Below are 21,087 nucleotides of genomic sequence, written 5' to 3'. Positions count from 1 at the left end.
CACACAGACAGACAGACCCTTTGTTCCCCGCACCCCCTCCAGATTTGAAATTTGAGATTTGTCCTCTCATTGGTCATTTGGGTCAGGTGCCAGCTAGGTTACCTTAGCTTCTTAACCCTTTACAGGTGAAAGGGTTTTGCCTCTGGCCAGGAGGGATTTTATAGCACTGTATACAGAAAGGTGGTTATCCTTCCCTTTATATTTATGACAAAAGGATATTAGTGAAGTCCCTATTTTTGTGGTTTCATAATTTGGTCCAAAAAATTCTCTAGGCTGAAATATGGCAAATAATGTCTCAGTATGGACAAAGTTTAGAGGAGGTGGTCAAATCAGCTTGGTTCAAAATTACATATGACTCTTTATTCTGTAGTTTTTGAAGGTTGCTTTATTTATAATTCTGTAAATGCCTTTTCTATTTTGAAAAAGTTAAAAGGTTGAAATAGAGGCTTTGTAACAGCAAAGAGTCAATGAACTTTTTTGAGTGTTTTCTAGCTCAAGCATTAACTCTACAGACTGTAATGCTCTTCTTCTTTTTAAATATGAAGTGGAAAACATACAGGATGTGTAACATGGCCAAAATAACATCGCTGTGGGAACCTGAACTCTTGTTTTTCCTGGCTCTTCTGTTTTTAACTGCTCAGCCTTAAGATTGCATTGTTAATGTAGCTGCTTTGTATGTGCTGAGGTAAAACTGATAAAAATTTCATTTTATTTCCAGTCTGTGTAAAGTAGTGTAATATTGCAATGAGAACCTGAAGTTTTTCGCTTCCCGACTTTGTACATTTAAAATCTTAACAAGCAGTGAAGTCTTTTGCATTAATATTTCATTTTCCTTGCCCACAATACTGCTGATAATGCAACATTTAAGTTGAGAAAACCAGTCAAGTCAGATGATGCAGAACTGAGGATTCCTGGTTCAACCTTGGCTGTGTCCCTTGAACAGATGTTTCCAAATATAGGCTTTTTCTATCATTGTACTAGCCAAATGATACAAACTAGAATTAATTAAACTTTTATTAGGCTTTACAGAACATGCATACTGGGCCATATTTTTGGTTTTACTGCTGTCACTCTAGCATAATTAATTGTCTTCTTTGGAATTACTCTGGTTACCCTAAAATGAGCGAGATCAAATCTGGTAATATGCACATACCATGGTATTTCCACTCCCATTAGGGTTATCAGTGAATATTCTTATTAATTTATAGATTAGTATTTACTAACTTACTTTAAAAGTGGAATCTTACTATCCGAAATACCACTTCATATGCATTTCATACTCATATTCATATTCTAGTGAAGATCAAAATTTTTATGAGAACAAAATAAAAAATATAAGATAACATTACTCATACTTTTCCCATAAGTTTCAATCAAAATTTTTGCTCACACACACTGGCACTAATTAAATGTTTTTAACAGTTTCTTTGTGAAGACTGTTGAAGATAAGTCACCTAGAAAATTGCATTAGCTAGTAAGCACCTCAGAGAGCTTCCTGCTGGAAGTTAAACTAAAAATACAATACCCCTGAGGGCCATTGGTCATCTTTAGAGAGAGAGAGATTGATTATTCTCAAATAGGCTTACCAAATTTGGGTCAGAAAAATTATCTTGCCCCAGTCAAGACTGCCCTTGAGTCCAGCACTACGTTAGGAAGAGACACTGTAGGAAATTCAGTGTTTCTTGGCAAAAAAACTCCTTTGATTCCATGCTACTTGGTAAAGAGAGGGAAGTAGTTTCATTTCAGGCTCTCCCTGAGACATGGAGAGGGGAAAAAACAACAGGCTCAGGCCCATCCTGAGTCACTTACCTGGTAAAAGTTCCAACTCTGTATCTGAGAACAAGTCTCTCTTCTAGAAGAAAGTGACCTCTGGGTCTCTGCTCTAGGCTTTGCAGGCATTAATGTGCATGTAAAGATGTACCTGGTGCCTGGAGAAGTGTCTTGTACTTGTGATAGTGATATTGCTTTCTGGGCTGGCATTGGCATTGCATGTATTTACCGAACACTTGATGATCATAATGGCATATCAACATGGGGAGTGCATGTTCTCCCTGTTTGGATGGTTGACTGATCAAAGGCAGCACTCCAGAATGGATCAAAGCAGCCTCACCACCAGTTTTCCCCTCAGAAATCATTCTTTTCTCAGATCCTTTCTTTTTCTGCAAGGGACCAGGATACAATGGATCTGGTAAGATGACTTTGACAGGGCCAAGAGGTTTCAGCAAGACCTATGTTGTCAGTGTTGGACCTCATGGTCACAATAGCGTTCAACAGTACCTGTGGGAATGTGTTTACTTGAGGCACCTTCAGTGGTTACGAGCAGCAGAATAATTGCACCCACTTCGGGTGGTAGAGAGAGACTGATGCGATGGCAGTCCAATGAAAACCTGTAACTAGGAAAAGGACTTCCAAATTAACGGATTTAGATTGTAGTAGCCATGGGTGCGTCCTGTTTGTAATGGGGAGATCATGTGGTGTGTTCCATATTCAAGGGACTTAATTTCTCCAGGAATCCATTCAAATGCATGTCTGGAGATTAGGGTGGCACTGAATGCAATGTGGGCTTTCGGAGATGTGCTATCGCAAAAGGTAGCTCTAAATCTAATTGTGGAAAATTGAGCTGTGTCTCCTAAGAAGGAAGGAACAGGATATTGCTTCCTGTTGCCTGCACTGCAGACAAGCTCAGCTGATCAGTACTAGACAGCTGTGGGTAGTTATTACATCTAGGATGATGTGGCAGATCTTTTTCTAATAGTGTTTGCTTGAGAGATCTATTTACCATTCCTCTGAGAACCACATTGTGTTCTGTAGAAGACATTAAGTATGACACTGTCAGTGGACCTATTTTCCATTCTTTCCTTGAAGGGGCAGGAGTTCACATGTTCCTTTCTCCAATTCCTTTTGTTATTCAAAGGTCTTGGTCAAGATTAGAAGAGACAAATGTTCCATGATCTGTATAGCCCCTTTCTGGCCCAGGCAGGTTTGGTTTCTAACCCTACTGGCAACTGTAGACGCCATTCTCATCAGGTTGAAAACTTCATGCTTTTGAGGCTTTTCCTACAACTGGAGAATCCCCAGCTATTATTTATAAATAATAAATATAAATAAATCTTTATTCAAGCCTAATTTAATGGTGTCCAGTTTGCAAATTAATTCCAATTCAGCAGTCTCTCGCTGGAGTCTGTTTTTGAAGTTTTTTTGTTGAAGAATTGCCGCTTTTAGGTCTGTAATCGAGTGACCAGAGAGATTGAGGTGTTCTCTGACTGGTTTTTGAATGTTATAATTCTTGACATTTGATTTGTGTCTATTTATTCTTTTATGTAGAGACTGTCCGGTTTGGCCAATGTACATGGCAGAAGGGCATTGCTGGCACATGATGGCTTATATCACATTGGTAGATGTGCAGATGAACGAGCCTCTGATAGTGTGACTGATTAATCACAGGCTTGAGTAAAGACTGGGAGTGGTTGTGTCATTACACAAAGTAAAACTATTTCCCCATGTTTATTTCCCCCCACCCCCACTGTTCCTCACATGTTCTTGTCAACTGCTGGAAATGGCCCACCTTGATTATCACTACAAAAGGTTTTTTTTCTCTCCTGCTGGTAATAGCTCACCTTACCTGATCACTCTTGTTACAGTGTGTATGGTAACACCCATTGTTTCATGTTCTCTGTGTATATAAAATCTCCCCACTGTATTTTCTACTGCATGCATCCGATGAAGTGAGCTGTAGCTCACGAAAGCTTCTGCTCAAATAAATTTGTTAGTCTCTAAGGTGCCACAAGTGCTCCTTTTCTTTTTGCAGATACAGACTAACACAGCTGCTACTCTGAAACCTGTCTAGGGCATGGGGTTGCCAAAGATTTCAGCTAAGGGAATCCCTCCTGTCGTGCATTCTGCTGTAGCCAATCCAGTATCTTCACCTCAAGCATAATGTTCACGGGGATTAGGGCAGGCTGGTCCATTCACCCCCCTCCTGTGTCTTACACCCATTGCAGTGTGATTACTGGGCTTTCTCCACCTTTAGTGTTCCAGAGGGAGAATGAGCTCTAGTAAAACTTAGAGTAGTCAGTATAGCAAGGTGAAACCTATTCGCTGATACTAATAAAGGAAGTTTTTCTGGTCAGCCTTTTTCTTCTAGATAATTTGTTAATGGGCTTTTTAATCACTTAAGTATATAAAATAAGTGTTACATAAACAAACTGAGCATAAATTATCCAAGTGGAGACGCTATAGATGTTCCAAAGGTGATGATGCACGAGGGAGAGGTGTTGAAAGTTGTGCCTTTGTGATGCCAAAACTGTCTGGTGTATGGATACACCACTGCAGTAAAAGAGATGGATATTAATGTTAGCAGTGCTTGGGTAGAGTGCAGTGCTCTGGTTATTGCTGAAGCATGAATGTTACTGGCATAACTTCTATTTGCTATTTTACTAGTTACGCAGAGCCCAGCAGTCTGCTGGGAAGCTGCTCATAACAAAATACAGACATGGGGAATATTTGGATAACTTGTCGCTCCTTTAAAGGGGTCATTGTCAAGATTGTGAGGCATATATAATACTGCTTACCTCTTATATAGCACCCTTCGTTGTAGATCTTGGAGTACCTTACTAAAGAAGGAGGGTAACATTCTTCCCATTTTACCAATAGGGAAATAGAGACAAAGAGGTGAAGCAGCTTGCGGGTCAGTTGCAGAGCCAGGAACAGAACCCAGCTCTCTTGCCTTCTGGTCCAGTGTCCTATACACTGTCCATACTCTCTCCAGCTCTATACACGAATCTAAATCTGTCTGCTGACCTGCTGCATTCATTTGACCGAGGCAGGTATTTTTTATAAGAACAGAGCAGGTATGGGGGATACGTTTTGCGTCTGCCCACTACTTTAGGTAATCCCAGTAGTTTGAATTAGCTGCTGGTATATTGCCTAGCAGAGAAGATGGAGTTTGAGTGGCAACTTTTGTTTGGGTAAACTAATAGATTTTCCAGGTCTAGGGGACAGCTGAGTAGAGAGGGGAGGGAGTATGTGGATAGAGGGGAAAGGAAGGCATCTGTCATCTGATATATTCTGGTAGGGTTTAAGTACTCAATAGGTACAAACATATTTTCTTTCCCCATCCTCCAAATAACATGTTGCTTTCCTCTTCTATCGTTAAACTGACTTTAAATGTTTCATATAATACTTTGTCTTCAACTTTTCATACAAATTGTGTCCTAAAATGCCTTGCACAATTAAATACTGGACATGATACAATAAATGGTGTCATTTACTCATGCTCAAGAAAGTTTGAGTAAACTAAAGCATTTGGCTATAAGGCCAGTAATGCATCAGTAGATAAATCAAAAGGCACAGAAATGAGAGAAAAGAAAATTTAAGAGTTAGAGATAGAGGGTAGATCATGATATGCTGAACCCAGTCACTCACTCTGTTAGTTTGAAAGGGCTGGTCCAGGGTCAGTGGTCTGGGCTGCAGTTGGAATCCAAGCTTTCTGGGCTAGAAGGAAGCACAAGAGCTGTGAAGGCAAGGCAGCCCTGTGAAGAGAGTGTTTCATATTCTCTAGCAGTCCATTTTGAATGACAAAACAGGCCCTGGGCTTTGTGGGTGGGGAGCTGCTTTCCAGTCATCCTTTGCACCCAGCAATAGCCTTGGTCAGATTTGGAGGGAACTACATCCAGCAGTCTCTATTAGAAAGGAAGGGTTTGCCCACTCTTTGGGGGGGGGGGGGGAGAAGTGGGGTATCTACAGTATTCCTTGTTTATGCAAAAACATGAGCCAAAGTAGAAACAATGAACGTAGTAAATGCGACATTAGATTGTAAGATCTTGACATGTTTCCTGCTGTTTCCTGTAAGCACTTGTGCTAAATCAGTCCAGATCGGTTCTCATAACAACACCCATGTCAGTCCCTCACTCCATCCTAATTTGTATTAGATGTTCTAACATTTCAAAAAGAGCAGCTCAGTGTTTGGAAAAACAGATCAAATTTCTTCTTCCACATAGTCAAATGGATTATAAGTACATTATAGGAAATGCTTTGTAGGGCAATTTAGAAAACTTTTAGTGTGAGTGTATTTTTAAGATTGAGCTTTTTGGTCCGTCCCCCCCGATGTATGCTTGAAAACAAAATCTCAGTAATGGAGAATGGAAGTTAAGACCGGATTGCTCTATTACTTTGAGCCAGGCTTTTGTACAATAATTTAGAAGTGCAGTGTCTAAGTATAATGTATGTTCAGAAACTGCTGTTCTTTTGAATAACTGGTGTTGAGCTTTCCTGAGCATTGAAATTATAGGTTCCATTTATTCTTTTAAACTTTGCTTAGGTTCTTTGAAGATACCTGAAGAGACTCTACTTAAGTCTTTTCCTCCTTGCTCTTCAGAACCTGCACTGTACTGATCAGTGCATGCTAATTCTTTTTGGAGAGGCTCCCCTCAAAGTTTATGCTGGAGCTCTGTCAGTATTTCTGTTTTCCTACAGCAGTCTACTCACAGGTTTGGTTTCTTGTTAGATGGCAACAGAAACCTCAGAGAACCCTGGGGCTAAGTAGACCAGTGGATTAACTGGCTGGTTTGATGTCATCTGAGTCCCTGTCAGCATTTGTCTCTATAACACAACCATTCCTGTTTGAGACCCCCACGACTGGAATAATGACAAGTGGTAAAAGTCAAGATTGAGGTGTATTGTCAGAATGAGGGGTGGGGGTGTATGTCCAGGAGAGTACTTCAGGTTGGATTGAGTTGTGGTTCCTTTTTAGAACTCTTCAGGGAGCTTTTCCTATTCTTAGCTGTAGTCTGTGCTGTTTTATTCTTCACAGTGTTGTTTTCAAGGTGTAACACCCAATGTGGTGGTGCTTTGGAAGAGACAATTACTGCTGACTCTTCTTCCTACATTTATTATCTCCCAGTAAGTCAGAGTTTTCAGTTTTCTTCAAAGTATCCACCATGCAGAATTGATACTTGGCTGGAAACATATTCATGCTCGTTCCCAGAGCCAATATAAAAGGAAGTAGAGCCTGTATATTCCTTGTAAAACTGAATGGTAAGAAAAAATCTTCACCTTCTCTTCTGGATTTCCTGCTGCTTTCCTAAACTTGCAGGTGATATAAAATTATCAAGCCTAGAGAAGACTGAGGCACTTCAGAGGGATCTAAGGGCTTTTCTTCACTACGGAGGTAAGTCAACCTAAGTTACACTACTCCAGCTATGTGAATAACATAGCTGAAGTTGACATAGCTTAGGTCGACTTACCCCAGTGTCTTCACTGCACTGGTCGACAGGAGAGGCTTTCCGGTCGTCTTCCCTTACTCTTCTCGGAGAGTTGGAGTACTGGGGTTGACCGGAGAGCACTCTGCCATTGATTTAGCAGGTCTTCACTAGACCCGCTAAATCAATCCCTGCTGCATCGATTGTAGCAGCGGGGATCTCCCCGTAGTGGAGACCAGCCCTAAGCTAAGTGAATTAGCAACACAATGACAGATAAAATTCAATGTTGATAAATGCAAAGTAATGCCCACTGGAGGGAATAATTTAAAATACTCATACACTCTGTGGGATTCTAAATTAACTGTATCTGTTCCAGAGAAAGACTTGGGCATCATTGTGGACAGCTCAATGAGGATCTCTGCTCAATGTGCAGTAGTGGTCAGAAAAACACAATGTTAGGATGCATGAGAAATGCAGTGGAGAGTAATATAGCAAATATTGTTACTTCATATAAAATCATTGGCATACCATTAACTGGAACACTGTGTTCTTCAACTATGGGTCAATGTGGACCTCACTGCATATGAGATGGGATCTTTTTGCATTGCAGCGTCCATCAAGGCCATGGGTGCCACTTCATGCTTCTGTGCAAGGGCATAAGGGACTGGAGCAACTGCAGCTGCCACCCTCTCTCTGTTCCCTCTTACCACCTGAGGCAGCAAGACTGAACCTGGCAAGGTCTTTTCTTCTTGTTTCAAACTCATCTTCTAGATTGAATTGGAGAACAAATACTACTTCACCCCTCCTTATCTTCAATTCTCTACTTTGAACATTTCCTAAAACCAGAACAAAACAGACACCTCTCCCCAGACACGCCCCTGCAAGTGGAACAAAGGGCCTCATGCCTACCACCCTGGCAGACTCTAAACTAGGGTTTAAGCGCTGCCAGACTTCATTCCCCAGTATAGCTGATGCCTATTCTGTCAGGGGGAGAGGCACATCCCTGATAAGCACTCAGAGTGAAAATACTTCTTGTCAATCACTCGCAAATTGAGGGACATGTGGCTGAAGCTACACCTGGTTGACTGACAAATGCTCATGGTCTCAGACCTGGAGGAGTCATCCACCTCCAAGTAACCCAAAGGGTCATCCTCAGCAAGTGCCCCTTCAAGCAGACACCACACCGCAGGGTCTAGGGGTGCAAAAAAGGCAGGAAAGAGAAATGCATTGAATTTTACACCAGTCACGTTGATTCCGATCAGCTTAATGCCAGGATCATCAGCATTGGCTGTCACTTTCTCAACACCGTATCTGCGAGCTACCACTTTGGCACCAGTACCAACAGACATGGCATCGGCGTCAGCTCCAGCTCCTCTGGCACTGACAGCATCTTTGCTGAAGCTGGTGCCGGCACCCCAACACACAAAAGAAAAGCCAAAAGGAAGGGCCAAGCAGTGACACGGCTCCCAGCATAGAACCACCCCATGGAGAGAAGAGAGAGTCTTCACTGTGTCCAGTTTTGGGCCCTATACTACAAGAAGGATGTGGCAAAATTGGCAGGAGTCCAGCAGAGGGCAACAAAAATGATTGGAAGCTGGAGCACATGACTTATGAGGAGAGGCTGGGGGAACTGGGATTATTTAGTCTGCAGAAGAGAAGAATGAAGGGGGATTTGATAGCTGCTTTCAACTACCTGATAGAGGGGTCCAAAGGGGATGGATCTAGGCTGTTCTCAGTGGTAGCAGATGACAGAACAAGGAGTAATGGTCTCAGATTGCAGTGGGGGAGGTTTAGATTGGATGTTAGAAAAAAACTGTTTCACTAGGAGGGTGGTGAAGCACTGGAATGCGTTACCTAGGGAGATGGTGGAATCTCCTTCCTTAGAGGTTTTTAAGGCCCGGCTTGACAAAGCCCTGGCTGGGATGATTTAGTTGGGGATTGGTCCTGCTTTGAGCAGGGGGTTGGACTAGATGACCTCCTGAGGTCCCTTCCAACCCTGATATTCTATGATTCTAATGATAGAGCATCAAGGCCCCTGCTGAGGGAGTGGTGCTAAGTAAGCTGGGAAGCTGTTACTTTACTTTTGAAGATCGGTTACTTCCTTTTCTGCTCCTGGTTTCAGAGCAGCGGCCGTGTTAGTCTGTAGTCGCAAAAAGGACAGGAGGACTTGTGGCGCTGTAGCTCACGAAAGCTTATGCTCCAATAAATTGATTAGTCTCTCAGGTGCCACGAGTCCTCCTGTTCCTTTTCCTACTACTGTGTATCTAGAATCTGGATCTTGAGTCACTAGATTTACTGCTGAGCTCTTGTCTTTTGAATATGTACTGGAGACTCTTCTGTGATTTGCTGAAGAAAGGGAGGATCAGTTGAAGTTGTCAGAGGGTGTCAACTTTTAACACTAGGAACATCGGAATTGCCAGACTAGATCAGACTGGAGGTCCACCTAGTCCAGTGTCCTGTCTCCAGCAGTGGCCAGGACCAGAAGCTTCAGATGTTGGCAAAAGAGCCCATAACTATCCATCACCAAAACATATCATTGGTATTGTCCATTTGCTTGGCAAAGCAACCTCTGATGGTTTGAATGTTTCATCCATGAGTTTATAGACGTGTCATGTGGCGTAATCGACATCGGGGTAACTTTTTGGACGGGTCATTTAAAGTTCTGATAACTTGCAAAAGATAGAAAATCCAAAAGCTGAGGAGATGCAGCTTACTACTAACTTCTGTGCCTCGGTTTCCCTGTTGATAAAGTGGAGGTGGCACCATGTAACATTGAATTGTATGTTTAGAGGATTAGTTAGTGTTTGTAGAGTGCTTTCTAACGTTTGGATGAGGTGCTGTGTAAGTATGAAGGATACTTACTACATTTCTCCCTCTTGTTTGTGTTCAGAGAACCCCCAGAACTATGTGCTCAGTTGGGAAACAATTCAGGAACTTCCAAGAGAACATGGTAACAGTGGCTCAGGAGTGCTGAAAAGTTTGAAAAGGTGGTAATTGTCTGAGACTAGTTCTCACCAAACTTGCTTGTGAACGGTTTGGCTGTTTTTAAGGCTTTTTAAAAATGTAATGCAATTGAAAATCTGAATTTATAAGAATTGTAAGTAGTTTCTTTTTTTTTTTTTTAAAAGCCCTGAAATGATTTAAAAACCACTATTTCCCATTAAGGGATTTAATAGGCTTCTGTACATAAAGGACTCCTGCTCTGATACTCCCCAAATATCTTTAATTTGTAGCCGCCTAGAGGTTGAGAGGATCAAATAAAAGAGAAGTTCCCCTTCTGTTAAATGCCTGCTTAGTTGCTGCCTCTGCACATGGAAGTGGTGAGTTTTCTAGTTTAGCATATGACAGATGAGAGCAGCTGCTGATTTAAGAGAAACAAAAAAAGGGGGGGGGTTGCTGAACTTTTAAAGAAGGAGATATAGACAGTTTAAATTTAGATTACCGTCTGCTGTGTCATCTCCCCTACCGCTGTAGAACTTGCTGTACCACTTGTTTATGAGAGGACAGACAAGATTGGCATTCTTGGTGACTAGATAAGTTTGTTTACGAGGTACAACCTCCCACTGGTCTCAAAGTGTGGAGCTGGTTAATGCCCAGAAGTAGGGGCACTACACTGGGACAGCAACGCGCTTTCACGGCATGGCAAGGATAAAAATAGCTGCCACATCACCTCTTTGTAGGCTTGCTTGGGGGCCCAATCCTGCTCCCACTGAAAGAAATGGAAGCTTTGCCATTTAGTAAGCGAGGGGTTTGGTGGTGGTGAATTTGCCAGTAGTGCAGTAAGAACTCTTTAAAGAAAAAATCAAAGTGGGCAAAACCAGGGGAGTGGTTTAGATCGGTGTTCCATTTTAGCCAAATCCTCCAAGTGTGGAGGTGTTCAAACATGGTTCTGGTTTTGATCCATCTTCCCCAAATGCTGCCTGTTAGTGCAGACTACAAAGCTGCTCAAAGGAGCTACATCCAAACTAGACAGCCATTTTTGAGGAGAAATTGAGGTATTTTTGCGTAAGGAATTTTAATTAAATGTCATTGAAGAGCTGTTCTTTAATACAGGTTTTTATTTCATTTGGGGTATCTGGTTAGAGCCAAGATAGTTCTCCTTGTTCACCCAAAATGTAGCGTTTAACGCCTCTGCCTAGAGCAGGGTTGCTAAATACCAAGTTGCATCTCAAGTTTGTAGCAAGCCCTTTTCTTGTTAATCAGCAGCTGTCTCCAGTTTTTTGCAGTGCCTGAACTGATGTCATTTCCCCCTTGCCAAACACTACAGCTCTGCTGCGTCTGAGATGTCACAGGGTGTGGGAGGAGAAAGAGGGGAAGGGCGGAGAGCGAGCGAGTGCATGCTGTCTTCTGGGACCCTGTTTACTTAACATTCCCAGCCAGGAAAGCCCTGGTTTAAATAGGATCGCAGGCCCTGCGCACATCAGATGAGGAAATGGTTGTTGAGGGACTTTAAAATTCTTTTGTTCCAAAGCATTAGCGTGGATGATGAGAATGCAGGATGCCTTTCCTCTTGGGTCTGAGACAGGTAACTAGTTTTGGTTGGTTTGGTTGCTGCCGGTTCCGGTGGAGAACTTGGTTTTTTAGAAAATGTTTTCTCACTTTCCAAGGAGAGAGGTAAGTAAGTGTGTGTGTGTGTGTGTGTGTGTGTTTTGGTGTTGCTGTTGCAGGAGAACTTTCTTTTCATTAGCAAAGAAGGAACAAAACTTCAGTTCGGGAGAACAAACTTTTGTTGTTAGATTCACAACAAAGAGGGATTCTCCTGTGTGTGTGTGTGTGTGTGTTTTTTTTTTTTAACATGTACTTTCCACAGGTCCTAATATGGAAATGTGTTTACATTGCTTTAAACTTCTGTCAGTGTTTGAAGAGTTTTTTTAATATATGGGTAATATTTATTTTCCAGAGTCATGCTGTGTAGCAAAATAACTCACTGAAGAGAGGAAACAGAAAATGGCAAAGAGTTAACACGTACACGATGCCCGTTTTAGCAAGGCACAGATCCTGGATTTGGTGACTTATGTAATAGCTTTGGAAAGTTGTTGTTTTTACAAGAAACAATGAATTTATATTTGGTAATGTAACAAGGAATGAGAAACAGTAGCAACTGACCCACCGCTCCCTGGCTGGGAATACATTGCCAACTATTTGTTCTTAAGCTTCTGAGAGTTCTAAAACTTGTTTTGGTCTCGGAGGCATGTCTGTCTAGAGATCTAACTGTAAACTGTCCTCAACACTACTGAAGTTGGTAATGTACAATAAATAGGTATAGCTTTATAGCTATTAATCTAGCATTAAAATACCAAGCAAATGTGAGGCATTTTAAACTGGGCACTTTCTGTTGCTTAAAAGGACAGCAGAGTCTAACCACAGCAGTTCTCAAACTTTTGTGCTGGAGACCCCTTTCATATAGCAGGCCTCTGAGTGTGACCCCCCTTATAAATTAAAAACACTTTTTATATATTTAACCCCATTATAAATGCTGATGCAAAGCAGGGTTTGGGGTGGAGGCTGATAGCTTGTGACCCCACATGTAATAACTTTGTGACCCCATGAGGGGTCCCAACCCCCAGTTTGAGAACCCCTGGTCTAACGTTTAGCAAATTACTGCATACGTAGCCCTGTCACTTTGTTTATCAGTTACCAGTTTATTTTTTCTCCAAATGTAGGGTAGTGGGTTTTTTTTCTTTCACTGATTCTAAAACAGTTTTACATGATAATCTACCTCTAACCCATTGACCCTTTGCAGTTGTACATAATGGCTATAATAACGGTTCACTTGTTAGCAAACCACATCCAGATAGAATCTGCTTGAAAATCTGAGAGTTTTGAACAGGGAATACAATGCTGTCATAGCTTTGTGGAAGGAAAGACCTTTGTGATTGAAAGTTGTGTGGGTAGTAGGTACGGACTGGAAGAGCTGTTCAATCTTTGAAGAAATTATTCTAAGGATTTTAAGTAAATCTTCAATCTGTAATAAAATTCTGCAAGATCAGTTTAGCTTGTGAAGTGGGGTCAGCATCAGATGTTCATGTATCTTATTTTTAAGATTATTTTTCTAAATCTATGAAGTATATTCCCCCCCATCCCAAAATAAAATTAAAAATTGAGGGTGATTATTGCATGATAAACTAGGTAGCATGCTAAACCAGAGTTTAGGAGCTCTAGAGTTCCCTTTACTCATCTGTCTAGCTCAACACAGGGCATTTTAATGTTGGAGACCAGGCTGCTTATCTATCTTTGTTCCACTTGCGGTATACATTTTAAAAAACACACCCCAGGTACATAATGCATAAACGGGAAGTGGAAACAGCTGGTGGTGTCTCAAGAACAGGTTTCTGTATATTTTAATTGTCCTTCATTTGTGGATAAAAACAGTGTTGGGAACATATGAAATGAAAAAATAAGTGTAGGTAAAACACCAACTTCAGTTTCTAGGTGATAAGATGGTCAAATGCTTTGGGATAACTTCCTGTATATAAATGAAGTGTAGGAATCACGTCACACACCACTGAAGTGGAGTTGCCTGTGGTATGATATTGAACAACTATTTACTTGGCCATGATGGGGACTACAGAACCGTTTTTGAGACAGGAAGTGAAAAATATGGTATTCATATCAAATTGTAGGGGGAATTAATTAAAATTACCCCAGTTGACATCTGGCCAGGACACTTACATAAGTGTTATGGAGATCAGAATGGCCACAAGCAGTTACAACCTCCACTTTTGTAAAGAGAGGGACACACCGCAAGCAATACATTTTACATTGTCTTGACACCATGATAGGAGTTTGGTTCAATATTGGGCTGAATCCGCTTATCTTGTGATCTAGTGACGTCACCATGTGGTACAGCTGCATAATACATATAATAAAATGTCAAGTACTGTACCATTTGTGTGATTAAACTTGTTAGGATCAAAGCCCAGGCCATCCTTGCTAGGTCATTTTAAGTAATAAGTCCTGTAAATAGCAAATGTGAAATGTCTATGAGAAGTGTTGTGTCTTTGAGTGTTTAGTAGGGAAACAAGAATAAACATTTTTTTAGTCCTCTCTTTATCTGTGGTCGGGGCTTATGAGTGCTATTTGCTGGTAGAATGTGCTGTTGCAGTATCTTGGCCTTATTCTCAATTCAGTTCTTTCTTGGTACTAAATAAAGTAGGGTTGTATCCAGAGCCCGTTGAAATCAATCGGAATCTTTCCATTGACTTTAGTGGGCTTGGATCAGGTTTGAAAAGATTAAAGTATCTTGCTTTTGAGTGACCAATAGTTTATCAGCAATTAAAAAGTTTTAAATATTTAATCCAGCCTGGAGCTGAAGGTCCCTTTCACCACCCTTGCAAAGTTCTTCTTATCCGAACTGGGCAAGTTTTTTGACAAGCAAGTAAAATGTCTGTTTTTCATTGTCAAAAATCTTGGTAAAGGGGCTTGCTCTAGAGAAGAGCAACCTTGCACGATTTGCCAGGTCAGGCAGAAACTCTACTCACTCCAGCTCCTTTACCAAGATTTTTGACAATGAAAAACAGAAAAACAGTAATCCTGGAAAATATCATTGTGTCCTCTTGTGTAGAACTTTAAACCCAAACTTTATCCCTTTTATCCTCTATCACTGTAGATAACAGTGAAGAAAAGTGGTTTGTTTATTCTTCAAAAAATGATTCCAGGTCTTCACTTTTTTTTTTAAACTTTGATGTGTATATTACAGTGAAGAAGAATGTAAATGCATGCAAGGTTAAGTCAGCTACAGTCTTCTCAAGAACTTGTGCTCCTTATTGGTCTAATCATGGTGTTCTGCACTGCTATGTAATATATCAGCCAGGCCCAATCAAGTTTTTGCAAGGATGAGAAACAACTTCTGTAGTGTCTGGGGCTAGCAGGACTGCTTAATGGTCCCCAAAGCCTTGTTTACACTGGAAAATCTGTATCTGCATTCCAACAACATGGTGCTCAGCTGATCCTGGCAACAGTGATAGAGCGTAGTGTAGACAGAAGTGCCTTGGTTTTCATGATAAAGGGCTGAAAATTCCAGTTCCTTCTCAGCTGGACAATAGGTGTACACATTTTTACTGTAAACGCACCCACATAATGAAAAGCGCACAGGAAAAAAAAAGTTTGAATCTGTTTCAAAACTCACTGCAAATTAGAAAAATTATGCCCCGTTTAATTTTAAAATGTTGGTGAGTGACGACCTTTATCTGTGATAAAGAAGGTTCAAATTTCACTTTTGAAATATCTAATTAAAAAGGCTGATTTATAAGAGGATCCTATTTCAGATCACTCCTTTAAACCTAATGTACAAAGGTTGGAGGCTCTGAATTTATTTTTGAGAGCCTCATGCAAATGTTCTCTTGAATATTTAGGGTCATAGATCTCTGCAAGTCGTTTAATTTGATCTTGCCCTTTAAAAGAGTTTGTATGATTTCTCAGCTTCTGTGAATCTTACAAATATTTTCATCTGAGCTAAAACAGCATCAAGTTTTGCTCCGTTGCTTTGATTCAGTTACATGCTTTACTGAATGTAACCTCTTCCCTAGCAGAACTGAGTCTAACAAATGGACTAAATATGGATGAAGTGGAAGAATAAGATCTTGGGAGGGAAATGTGCATATGGAGCCTCCTTTCTAACTCCACTCATTGCAGGCCTTAATAAATTGGTCTAGTTGCTTCCATTTGGAAGAACTTCTTGAGTGGCTATTTATTCTTTGGCCCCACATTTCCTAGTGAAGTGCTTTTGCCAGGGAAGAGCTGCTGAGTAGGAAAATTGGAAGCCATAATAGCAGCAAAAATGGACAACTGGGTAGAAAAAGCACTCAAGATGAAATATTTACTTCCCCTTAAAAATATAAAAGAATGCAAAGACTGTGTCAGAGAGACAAGGTAGGGAGGTATTATCTTTTATTGGAGTAACTACTGTTGGTGAGACAAGCTTTTGAGCTTACCCAGAGCTCTTCTTCAGGTGTGGTATTTGGGTGTTTCTTAAAGCTCCAGCTCCTGACCGCATTTGATTTTGTAAGAATCCCAGCTTTCATTAAAAGTGCGTTTTTCACCCTCCTGGCTGCAGAGGGAAACTTGACCTGAGTACAACCTAAAGACTCAAACCAAAAGGCAAATAAAATGTTGGATTAATTTTATTTAAAAAAAAAATTGTTTTAAACTTTTAAATACTGTCAACTAAAAAAAAAAAAAAAAAAGCCAGTTCTGAAAAGTTCTCTAAATAGCTCTTTCCTGGAAATGACATCACTAATGGGGAGGAGTCCGGACACAGCAAGGACTCCTCCTTCAAGGCATAAAAAAAAAGTTGTTAAACAAGTAAACATTTCCATGTAACGTTTACAGCCCTGACACTGCAGCACTAAACACCTGAAAATGAAAGTTTCTATAGACAAAAGTGAAAAGTGACTTTAATATTAGATATAAATATACAGCATGATTTTTAAAGTGACAGTGTACCCTTTTGAAAGGTTGAGTCTCTCTCAAGCACAGAAGTAAATGAGTGAGCCAGCTTGTTCATGAAGGTGAACTGTGTTTATAAAACCTCTAACATTGTGCTTTGGTGGCGAAGGTTGGGTCCACTGTGGCCAATTAATCTTGGTGATTAAATGTTTGTTAAATATTGTTCTCATGATGCCTGCAGTAGTAAAGCAACAAGCAGTGTATTTTGAAACTCCTGTTTGGGGCCCTTCTCTTGTGTTTGGGGCCGCTTTGATGTATGTTTTCTTTGCACTTGATTACACTATCAACATTTGATGCTCACTTGTCTCAAAATATTCCTTTTATCTGGCATTTTGCATATATAAAAGGTAAAACTGAACATGTTGCCATTTGTAATAAAGGTATAGCATGCAGGAGAGTTGATAAGACTTCTCTTTATTCTCTAGCCCCAGTCACCTGACTTGGGTCAGGCTTACAAGAGATTATTGCCCGTGTGATGTGGCACAGATCAATTCCACAGATTCCAGTAATTACTGTTACATAATTATCATAGTTTGCACCTTTACCCAACTCCTGCCTATTCATGCTTGCATTAAATGATGCTGGCAAAGTCACAATACTTAAATGCAAATGTTTGTTAATTTTTCCGTTCTTCCATGTGTCTGAGGAATTTAGCTCGTACAGAAATGAAGATCTATAATGATACTGGATAGTTCACTACATAGTTCTCACAATTATGCCTCAATCCTGACCTGCAACAGTACGTACACAGCCTGGCCAATGTAATGCAGTCCTGAGTTGCATCCCCTGAGCTAGTCCAGTGCTTTATGGTTCTGCCAGTGCATCTCAGTCCTGGCCTGCAATGCTAGCTGGTTATTGTTATTTATCAGGTTTATTAAGGTGTTGCCTAAGGGGCATCCAAGAGTGGGACCCCATTGTGCTAGGCACTCCACACACACACACACACACACACACACACACACACACACACACACACACACACACACACACACACACACACACACACACACACACACACACACACACACACACACACACACACACACACACACACACACACACACACAGATGGCCCATTGCCCCAAAGGGTTTACAGTCTAAATAGACAAGACAGTCACAGGATGGGGGAAGGGGTGTATAACACAGAAGCAGAGTGAACAATTGATGGCAGCAAAACCAGCATGTTAGTTCCATGATTTTTGTGGGCGTGGGGTGAGTTTAGATAGATCGGCTAAATGGAAGGGGAAGTGAAGATGAGGCGCACGTGGAAGGGAAGACAAGGGTAGGAGGAGTGGCTGTGGAGGGAAGCTAAAGTGAAGAGCCTGTGAGGAGGGAGGGGGCGGATGGGAGCAAACAGCTGATCAGCACAGGGCAGAGGAAGTCTGAGAACCTCCAGTTTTGACTGGAGTGTGCTGCAGTCTCTGCTTTGGTTGCTCCTGCTTCTACCAGCTGGAATCTCTGGCTGGCTCCTCCTCCTTTGCAGTTCTCCCCCAGGGAACCATGGTGGGGGCATCATCTGGCTCCTAGTGCCGCCAGAATATATGGGGGTCTCCACTGCACAGTTCTGGGTCCACGGTGAAGGTTGGCCTTGACTGGGTACCATTTTACATTTCTGAGATTATCTTGAGCATGATAGATTATAACATGGATTTATGATGTGCATAACTGAGGGCAGTGATGAACCACTAAATGCAGTTGCACTTGTGCCCTGAGTCACAAGTCAACATTTCAGCAAAAATCTTCAGCAGTAAAAAAACTAGTTCATTAAACCCACAGCCACATAAGCCCTCGTTATTTGAACGTAGACAACTGATTATTTCAGTTCCCTTGTGCGTACTCTCTCATGAGGTATTGATGATGGACAGGACTAGCCAAAGGCTAGTTATAGTCTGATATGTGAAACCTAATCAAATCAAGACATTAACTTGCATTTGAAGGATTTACTTATGAGTTTTTATGATTGATGATTCTTAAGTCTGGTCTACACTGTGGGCTGGATCAATCTAAGATAGGCAACTTCAGCTATGTGAATAATGTAGCTGAAGTTGATGTACTTAGATCTACTCATCGCGGTGTCTTCACTGCAGAGAGTCGACAGTTGACGCTCCCTGTCAACTCTGCCTGCGCCTCTCACGCTGGTGGAGTACCGGAGTCGACAGGAGAGTGCTTGGCGGTCGATTTATCGTGTCTAGACTAGAAGCGATAAATCGACCGCTGGATCGGTCGCTGCCCGTCGATCCAGCCGGTAATGTAGACGAGCCCTTAGATACTTTTCGTGTGTTGGTAGACGACCATTCTTCCCTTTTGTTACTGTTGGAGGTTTACAAAATATATCGTATAAGAGCTGATTGTGAATTAATCAAAATACAAAGTTTGTGTCTATCCATTTTCTGAAGGCTTTCTGATTTACTTCCTTAATTCTAATAGTGGCTCATGAATATGGCCTCTGTAGTAAAGAGAGAAAAAAAATCCCTCTGACCTCATCATCCAAGAAAACCTGCCCAACAACACCTTCTAAAATCAAGCCTACGAACTTAAATTCATAACTCAGCTAAACACCAAAAAGCATGGACTTAATAAAGACACTGGATTAATGGCTCATTACAACTATCTGTAACCCACTATAACCCTCCTTTGTTCTATGACTGTAGATGTGTTACTGCCCACTTCATCTTGACTGGTCTCTTGTGCGGTGTATTAACTCCTTATCTGTTCCACCTTGTATTTAGCTGGGACGCTCTGCTCCAAGTACCTTTCCCAGACCTGAAGAAGAGCTCTGTATAAGCTCAAAAGCTTGTGAATTTGGTCCAATAAAAGATATTACCTCATCCACCTTGTCTCTCTAATTCTATAGTTATATACAATGTAATCTCATTTACTGCTCGCCTGTGACTGACAGTTCAAGTAGCATATGTGTGAAGGTTAGAGACGTTAAGTAGTTTAGCCTCAAAACTGACCTTCCCTAAGTTTGACTTGGATACACAGTGAGGTCTGAGTGCAGAACTAGGAGTAAGAAATTTGATTCCTCATCCCAGCACAGGTGCATTAGTGTTCTCTGTGGTTTTAAACAAATCGCTTAACGATGCTGCCTCAAGTTCCCCATATGCCCACCTCCAGATGGGTGTTACAAGGATTGTTTGTAAAGCACTCTGAATATGAAGTGTTTATAGAAATCCTAATTAGCCTTTTATTAATACAGTTTTGAAAGTAGTGTACTATAAAGTTTTAAATCACTATTTATACAAGTTGTAAATAAAAACAGCTTTGCACATCCCCTGTTAGTTGTGGAGTTGTCAACACCGCGATGGGTTTATCATTTATGGGGAAACAAACCAAAATAGCCAAGTTTTACTTTTATTTGTTTATATAGTGTGTATTATAAATGCAATAGGTGTAGTGCAAAAATAATCCAGATTAACGTGTCAAAATAATACAGAAAGGATCTTCAGACTCTGCCAACTCAACCTCAGAAAAATCCTGAGCAATAGATGGGCCTTGCAGCATGCCCATCAGCTTGCTATGCTGACTGGTAGGAACTGAGTGCCAGGCTTGAGGGCCCTCTGCTGAAAACGCCTGCCCCCAAAATGGTACATATCAACGTTCGGTCAGCTCACATGCAAGAATGCTGGGGCCCAGGGCAGAAACTAAGGAGTGGGCCCCCACCCTGCCTCCCTTACCTGCTTACACATTGGATTTCTGCAACGTTTCTGAAGCCAAAACCCCAACCCCACCAGGCTGATGCTGGAGCCCTGGCCCTGCAGTTCGGGGCTGAAGTCTAAGCCCCACTGTGCGGGGCCCCCTGTGGCATGGGGCCCTCGGAATTTGCCCTGCTTGCTACCCGCTAATGCTGGCCCAACTCATGTGTCCCAGAAAGTCTTGGCTCTTGGAGGATAGCCTAAAACCCAGAGTATACAGGGCTTTATGGGGAGAGCCAACTCCTTAAACCCAAAGTATACGGGGCTTTATGAGCCAACTCCTTGAATTGTACCTGGAAACTAGTTGGAAGCCAATCAGTCTTTGCAGAATAGATGTAATGGGTGCATGCATAAAATGCTAAGTAAGCAGACGGGCACTTTCTGCTCTAGCCGAAGTTTGAATGTCCTTCAAGAGTAGCCTGGTGTAGACTCCACTGCAGGAATCTATTCTGGAGGTGACCGTAAATGGATAACTGTGATGAGGTTAGCAGCAGAGAAGAATGGTTGCTATTAGCCAAGTGAAGGTTGAGGTGGGAGAAGCATGCTTGCAAATTGCTGCTATTTGACAGCCAGACACAGCCAGTAGTGTCCAATAGGACCCCTGCATTGCAGCTGTGGGAAAGAATAATGCTTTTATAAAACAAGGGGGAAAAATTGGTCAGGTAAGTTTCCCCACTTCCTCCTCCCCTCTCCCCTCCGCTCCCAATTTCTGACGATAAAGCAAGTGAGTGCAAGAACAAAACATA

General features: G+C 41.5%; 1 protein-coding gene across 5 annotated transcripts in view; it reads left to right on the top strand.

The window, feature by feature from the left end:
- Positions 1–21,087, top strand: part of WBP1L (WW domain binding protein 1 like) — an 83,554-nt gene that overhangs the window by 25,711 nt on the left and 36,756 nt on the right. The window contains exon 1 of one of the 5 annotated variants that reach the window (XM_077823262.1): positions 10,496–10,519. The exons of 1 other annotated variant lie outside the window; for it this stretch is intronic. In XM_077823262.1, coding sequence (XP_077679388.1) covers positions 10,511–10,519 — 9 coding nt within the window. In that variant the 5' untranslated portion in view covers positions 10,496–10,510. Of the gene's footprint in view, positions 1–10,495; positions 10,520–11,496; positions 11,814–20,215; positions 20,234–21,087 lie in introns of those variants that run through there. 3 more of the 5 variants (XM_077823260.1, XM_077823261.1, XM_077823263.1) reach the window with 3 other exon arrangements.

Source organism: Eretmochelys imbricata, chromosome 7, assembly GCF_965152235.1.
Source record: "Eretmochelys imbricata isolate rEreImb1 chromosome 7, rEreImb1.hap1, whole genome shotgun sequence".
NCBI classification, from domain to species: domain Eukaryota; kingdom Metazoa; phylum Chordata; order Testudines; family Cheloniidae; genus Eretmochelys; species Eretmochelys imbricata.
The sequence above is the reverse complement of the archived record's forward strand: the minus strand, read 5'-3'. Positions and strand labels throughout refer to the sequence as shown.